The 7,666-nt window shown below is 45.9% G+C and overlaps 1 protein-coding gene across 1 annotated transcript in view; it reads right to left on the bottom strand.

Annotated features, from left to right (window-relative positions):
* The window catches only part of ERBB4 (erb-b2 receptor tyrosine kinase 4), a 1,016,037-nt gene extending 1,011,502 nt beyond the window's left edge, over positions 1 to 4,535 (bottom strand). Inside the window, exon 1 of the mRNA XM_011358660.2 lies at positions 3,633 to 4,535. Within this exon, the coding sequence (XP_011356962.1) occupies positions 3,633 to 3,714 (82 nt within the window). The 5' untranslated portion in view covers positions 3,715 to 4,535. The remainder of the gene's footprint in view (positions 1 to 3,632) is intronic.
* Positions 4,536 to 7,666: the final 3,131 nt, after the last annotated feature.

Genomic DNA, 7,666 nt, shown 5'->3' with positions numbered 1-7,666 from the left:
TCTAAAATTCAGTCAATGCAAACTTACTGTGTTCCGGTTAGAGTAAAAAATGGGTAAATCTTCCATGAAGCACATGCCCTGGTAAATATTCTAATGTAATTTCTTAATTAAGACACATTTCCAGTGCGGAAATGAAAAAATACATATATATAAAGCAGTAAGTGCCTTGATTTTCGAACACATTGGCTTTTGATGCATGCATGATTAAAATAAATAAAAGCATTTTCATTTAAGAGAAGAAAATCAGAAGACAGGAATCATGACACAACCAGTCTTTCCGTTTTTATCATAACAGTCCACATTACAGCATTTTCAAGTTATGTGCAGTTATAGTAACAGGTATAAATTTATTTAGAAGCATTCTGAAGAAAAAACAATACTGTTTAAAAAGACCCCTTTTATGTATATAAGAATTTCAAAATTAAAAGAAAAAATAAAGAAAACAGTGTACCCATGGCTGTGCTTACAGCAAACACGTGTAAGGAAGAGGTTTTTTTCCTGAAAATATATTTAACATCTTTCGAATCATTTAACTAAGTTTTATTAACCTTTTTCTTCTCCTTAAGTTTGGAGCGATATCTTAAATATGTAGAAAAATGTATGTTCTTTTATTGAATGAAAAGCAGGACTAAGTTACTTGCAAATAAGAAATGGGAACTGAACTTGTTCATCACATATCTATCAAGGTGTGTAAGACTATCACTTCAATACTACTGTATATTTTATTTCAATGCAAAGGTGATACTGATTATTTTTCAATCGTAACAGGAAGATACAAATTTTGGAGTTATTCCTTTTGGTAGTAAAGGCTTTATAATAGCCATATAGAGGGCCCATGGGTATAATATTTCTCCATAAAATAAATCACTGGAAATGAGACAGTCCTCCAGAATTACTAAAAACAATCGCTTTCTCTAAAGCTGATTTTTTTTTCCCAAGCAAAAGAAAAAAAAACAAGTCTCGTTCCCTCACAATTATAAGAAATATCTTAGATCTATACAACAGAATAATCCCCCGCATATTTTTATTCTGTTCACATAGAGCAGTAAATAAGGTGCATTCCTTCTGCTTCTTAAGAAATTAGCATTTCAAAAATATGCCACTTTCCCCTGAACTCCAAGCGTGTCTAATAATGCGAGAAGCAGATTGTCTTCCCTCGTTTCCTTAATTTGTTTCATCTAAAAGCAATTCACTCAACATCTTGTCGCCCTCTGGCAGCTTAGTTTACTTATCCGCACTTAATTTCTCATTTGGACCAAAACAAACTCCTCCAAACTGCTACTGACTGCTAACCGCGAGACGAGAGACACGCAATATGTATTTACTTGGAGCATACAGCCACACATACACAGCCACAAACACATAGATCTTCACTCATATCCCAGACAGTAACTTGGTTTTATAAAAGCACTACATTAAAACCAGCTGAACTTTTCCTGCCAGGTGCGGCAGGGCTGAAGAGTGGGTAGGATGAAAAAAGAAGTCCCCAGGGGCATTTACAGTTTCCAGTGGGTCACCTTAGCATGCTTGTTGCAATTATACCAGGGATGCACCCGAAAGCTTTTCTTTGTGCGGCCCTTTCATCTAGATCACTTTGTGTTTTGAACAAGTGAGGCTCGGCTTTGTGCCCCTAGAATTTCAAGTACAGGATCACACAGGGAACGACAATGGCACGCTAATCCTCGCGTTCTAAATGGGCTCACTTGTGGGTCTGGCAATTCGCGGGGGGAAGCGAGAAGAGACCAGCGAGGGCGCGAGTCGGTGTCGCCTGAGACGAGGAAGAAGACAGCTGCAGAACTAATTTGGATTACATTCCTTGCAGAAATTCTGAAAAGGGCTTTTCGGCATAGCTCAACCCCAGCCACAGAGTTAATACCAAATTGCTGCGGACACGGAGCCGGGTACCCCAGCGGCTGAAGCTGAACCAGACAGCCCCCAGTGGGTCGCCTCCTAGAAATTCCTCTCGGCTAAGCCTGCATGTCACTCGCAATTGCTTTTGAATTGGTCAATGTGCATAATCAACCCATTGAGAGAAAAATATGAAGGGACTCGGAGTGGAGAGGGAGATAAAAAGGGATGTATCTAAGAGCCCGCTTGGAATCTCAAGTCCGTGTTGGTGTATAATTCTGGAGGTGGCTGGAGCGCGGGACCTGGTATGCATGAAGAATTTCAGAGTAATCGGGAGAGTGCAAAGGACCAGTACAAACGAAGCGCATTGTGCCATTCGAAGGTCGTTCTGAAAGACTCTATGATTGTAACTTGTTATTTTCTAGGCAAGGAGGGGGAGGCGGCGGGGGCGGAGCGGGGAAACTACGGCGCGCTGTTTTCTTGGTGAGGTCAGAAGGACACCCTCCCAGGGCCTAAAGCTCTCCCTATCGCCACTCCTGGAGGCTTTATCTTCTCTAGCTGCCTCCCACGCTCCCGGGAGCAGCCCCGGAAATCTCTCCGGCTCTCCAAAAGGCCGCCCCGTGGCCGCGTCAGACACCGGTTCTCTTCTGTCCTTTCTTGTCCCACTTTCATCCCCAGGAAACTCAAGTGTCAGAAACTTTGAGCTCCCTCGCATTGCAGGTACTGTCATTAGCCCTGCCTGCCGCGGCGCGCCAGCTCCACCGCACTGCCTCTCAAGGGTCACTTTTTTTTTTTTTTTTTATCCTGGCCTGTCCAGGTACCTGGGGCTCAAGCTCGCCAGTAAACAGTAGCCGCGCGCTCAGCGCAGCCGCGCCCACCTCGGGTTCCGTCAATCCGCTTGACGAGTCGGCTCCGCAGCCGCGCCGGGCAGTAAACAGAGAAGTTGGAGGGACTCCGGCCAATAGCAAGTTGAACTACAGGAACAACTCTTCCTGGAGCCAAACCCAGCAACCGACAAGAAAGCCGGGCTCCCGGCTCAAGTATGTCAACTTTTTTTTTTTTTCTTTTTTTTAAGAGGTCAGGCAGGCAAGCAATCTCTGCCCAAGTCCATGGGGCGAAAGCTCCGGGACACAGGCCGAGAAGGCCCCGAGTTCCCGGCCCTCGGGCCAAGGCGGGCCCGCCTGCCGCTCCAGCTGCCCAGGCTGGGCTCCAGCTGGGTCTGACCCGGTAAGGCTCGGGCGACTGGGGGCGCAGTGGCCGCTGGCAGCACACACAGGTGCAAAGCCTGCGTCCGGAGCCCCACTCTCCACCGCCCTCCCGCCCACAAGCACCCAGCTGGCACCGCCCCAGGACCCCAGACCTTCCGAGGCCCGGGCGGTGAGCACTTCTGCCAGGATTCTCCCCTCGGGGGGCCCAGACGCAGAGGGTAGCGTCCCCTCTGACTCGGGGTTTGGGTCTCCCACGTCCCGCACAACAGGCGCGACCAGAGGGATCTCGTTCAGGCTCACAGAAAACGCGCGAGAAAAAAAGGGGGGGGAGGGTAAGAAGAGAGGAAAAGAACAGGGGTGCAGAGTGATTTTTCACGATAATAAATGCATGCACACATACAGGGTAAGTTTGAGGACAGAATGAGGGGCGACCGAGAGCCCAAGGAAGAGGCCCCAGTGAGGTGGTCCCTCCTCGCCTGAGAACCAGTGGGTCTCAGGTTAGGCGAAGGGGGCGAAAGAGCCAAGCCGGCTGCAGCAGGTTCAACAACTGGAGCGCGAGAAGGGACCGCGACCCACCTGATTGAGAAGCGCTGGGCTGGACGGTCCCCGCCGCCACCAGAAGGCTCACCCAGACGCACAGTCCTGTTGCCAGCTTCATTTTTTGGAAGTCTCAGATCCCGAGCTGACAATTACATGTCCAAATGGCATATCCCCTTTCGGGCACGCGGAGGATATCCCTCAGCCAGGCGCGCGTGGGTGCGCGGGGGAACTGGCGCGTCGCGCGCGCGGTGCACTGGCTCCGAGCGCCGGCCACTGAGTCCGCGATCGCGGGTCTAGGGCCGGGGACCAGAGGAGGGGGAGAGTGTGCGCGTGAGTGTGCGTGAGTGTGTGCGCGTGTAAGAGGGTGCTCGAGTATGTGAGCGTGGAGCTCCTGGCCGGACTGTGCAGCTATTTCCCCGTGTGATCCTTCGCTCTCTCGTTCCTCCTCACTTTGTCTATTTCTCACTGGTTGGGCAACAATAAAAAGGAAGGGGGGGGGGGAAAGGTTTCCAAAAAAAGTTGATTGCAAAGAGGCGGTAGGTTTCCGGCCCCTAGACCGAGCCAGGCTATGTTCGGCTCCCTTTTTAGTTTCCTTGCACCTCCAGTCCAAATTGGGAAGAAGGGAGCGGGGGGGATGTGGGGGGGAGCTTCTTGCTTCTCCCCCGATCCAGTCCTTTTTCCTGTCAGCTTTCCTCAGACTTGTCCGGCGGCTGCGGTAATTAAAGCTCCGAGCGTCATTTCCAACGCTCCGCGGTCTCCAGCTGCAGCCCCACAGAGAAATTAATAAGACTCCAGGAGAAAAAAAAAAAAAGAAAAAAGGTGTGTGGCGGGGGGGCGGATAAAACAACCCTCCACGCAACCAGGCTGACTCTGCTCAGCAGCGCAAACCCCGCCCCTGCTCTGACCCTCTAGCCACGCCTTTTCTCCCGCCCCCTCCCCCAAAGGAAAATCTTATTGGCTCAGCCACTCCCCAAAATCCTCGGCCTCAGGAGTTGGGAAAACACCTGTCAAGGAGCGGGAGCGTGGTGGTGTGGGCGGGGGAAGCTGGATTTAAAGGGCTCACCCGAGGCCACAGATTGAAACAGAGGCTCGGGACAGCTGGCCCGCGGAGTGCCAAAACACTGGAGGGATGCTTACAGAATATATATTTTTTAAAAAAAAGAAATTCACCATTTTCTCCATTGCCCCACAGTGCTCACCACAGACCAGACTTTCCCTAGAAACAGAAGAAAATAAAACGTTGCTTTAGGCATTAAGATTCCTTGTCTATCCCCCTTGCACTCCACACTCAGTAGTTTAAAAGCTGGTTCAGTAACTGATAATCCTGGGGACATAATCACCTGTTTTCTGTCTCTCCCATCATTCCTGCCCTCCCAAACTGACCTACACTGAGTTAAACCAAAATTCCCCATTTCTAAAGCTACGTACTTTGATTTTTAGCTTTATGGGTCATTTCACTTTTACCTTGGGGCTCTAGGACAACTTAGTTTGGGGTTTATTCTCATTAAGCAGATTCTAGTCCAAAGGTACCGATTTGGCTCTAAAGGCTAGAAATTGTCTCAGGCCTGCACTTTTCGGTCTGAAAGAAGAAAACCATGTCAGGATAAAACCAACCTCAAATAATTAGGCTTATTCTACAATGGACCCAGCTTTAGGCCTCCTCTATGTTCTCATTATGCAAGTTCACATTCCCTAATCTCCAGGTCATTGCTAGCTATGGGAGTGCTTGGGCTTTTCTTGATCTAAAATATTCTGGGATTGGGTCATATCAATGCACATATATCCCTTGCTTTTTACAGCTCTGAAACTGTACACTGGACAGAGGCCAGAATCTCATACGGGTAGTAGGTTATTGGTTTGCTATTTGCGCAGGCATTTTATGTATGAATTGTTTCTCTTTTTCAGTTTCTCTAGAAGCAACAGATACATAAATAAGAAGTATCATGGGAACTTAAAAATCAAGCCACCCTCCCTTTTCACTCATCATTTGAGACCTCCCCACTCCTCCTTCATGTTTTTTATCTATAGCATTATCCCCATAGAATTTCTGTGAAGCTGAGAACAAAGAGAAACAGCAGCCTCAACTCAGAAGCCTAAAGTCTTCCCTTTCTAATGCCCACAGCAAGTAAGAGGCACAGAGTAGAGGCCAAACAAGCTGAGCATACTGTTTTACCCAGAAGCAGGCAGCCACAGGCATGAAGAAACTGAGCCTAATAGTGACTTGATCAGAGTGGTACTGACTACAGCAGAACTGAACGCACTGCTATTTGGGATTATCTTTGCTTTCTATTTTTATCCCCCCATCCTCTCTACTCCCCACCCACTCCGCTCCCCTTTTCTTTCATTCAATCTCCATCCCCTTTCCTTAAATCCCCTTCTGCTTTCTATGACTTTCAGACACCTCTCTTCCATGAAAGCTGCTTCTTTTAAGTTTCCATTCTGTCCCCCAAATAACAATTTAAGTGATTTAAAAAGCCCAACTTCTTGCTTTCAGAAAAGTTTAACTTTCTCTTTTGGAAAAAAAAAAATATATATATCTTCTGATAACAATTATGTTGCAAGAGGTAAAGAAGTAGATGGTGCATTTTAGCTTAAATTGAGGGAAAATTTTTTAGACTGGATATTCGGGAGCTTTTTCTGCTTGTATCCATTGAGATGTTTTTTACTGTCCTATTAATTTTATAGGTCTTCTGTTGGAGAAACTCTCCTAAATATCTTGACTTCACCCATGCATCTAAAATAATTCTTGTCAAAAGAAGGATTTAAATTAACATTCATTGGCTTAAAAAAAAAGTCTATATTTTTTTGGATTCTAGAAAGCCCATTGAAGGTATCTACCAATTAAATTACTTGACACACTCATGATTTGCCTCTAATTTTCCATTTGTTCTGCCTTGACCCCATTTTCCTGGTTCTAACCAATTGAAACAGTGATTGATACCTGGCCAAAGTTGGGTATCTGACAAGCAGCCTATAAAATAAGTTGGCATTAAAGCTCTACCCCCAAAAAAGCATCCTATACCCTGTGGTAACTGGTCTACCCAATCAGAGTCTAGCTCAAACAATTTGAATATGAGACCCTAGAGACGTAGACCTGAAGGTGGTGCCCTGTGTGGACAAACTGGAAGAGTAAGAAAGTAGACTCCATAAGCTAGTCAAGATTCAATTCTTTTTGTGTCTGCTCTCATTGGCTTCCCATCTCAGAAAAAAGGAACATCAGAATAGGGGACATTGGCTACACAATGTGGAAAGGACTTGCTAACTGGGTTGCTAGAATATTTCTAAGCTGAATCTCTGTATTTCTTCACTTCCCCATGTATCCTTACAATAAATCCCTATCAGCTGAGTTAACTGAAATATTTTGCTGTTATTTGCAATCTGGAAAAAAAATATGAATAACCAATCTGTTATTCAGCAAACCACTGGTGAATACCTAGAATTATCTGCTCAGTAGTACCCTTTTTCTAGGAACTGCCCTACCCTCAGTTCTACATTTTTTAACTTCGGTCTGCCACCATGATACAACAACCCCCACTCACTGTTCTAATTTGGGCCACTCAAAATAATAAGCTGGACCAATCAAAATACCTTGGTCACTGCTGAATGGCTGAGAGATAGTCATTCCCACTGAGTCTATTCTCTGGGAATTTTGTGCATGGGAATTAAAGAGTTTGTATGTAGTCATTCGCTGGTAGCTTTTGAAATATAAAAGCTCAGAGCTGGCCTGTCTATGTTTCCTTCTATATAGGGATGACCAGGGTACAGCAAGAAAGCATGAAGCTACCATTTTAAAGGAACAAAAGTCCACATAAGTCTAGGGAATATTTACGCACTTCCTGTGGTTTAGTTGTTCAACCCCCCCTTTTTCCTTAAGCTAGTTCAATTTTTGTTTTTGTCACCTGAAACCAGAACAGCATGAAATAGTAAAAGAACTTCTCTAACTTGAGTGAGATCATCTAGGCCATAATGCCCTTTGAGGAAGGGCAGTTAATTTCCATCATTATCTTCTTCATCATCTTTCTAAATTATCTTGGAGTCATGAGCAATTCACTTCATATTCTTTAGTTTCT

The sequence above is a fragment of the Pteropus vampyrus genome, unplaced genomic scaffold (genome assembly GCF_000151845.1).
Source record: "Pteropus vampyrus isolate Shadow unplaced genomic scaffold, Pvam_2.0 Scaffold42, whole genome shotgun sequence".
Taxonomy (NCBI): Eukaryota; Metazoa; Chordata; class Mammalia; order Chiroptera; family Pteropodidae; genus Pteropus; species Pteropus vampyrus.
The sequence above is the reverse complement of the archived record's forward strand: the minus strand, read 5'-3'. Positions and strand labels throughout refer to the sequence as shown.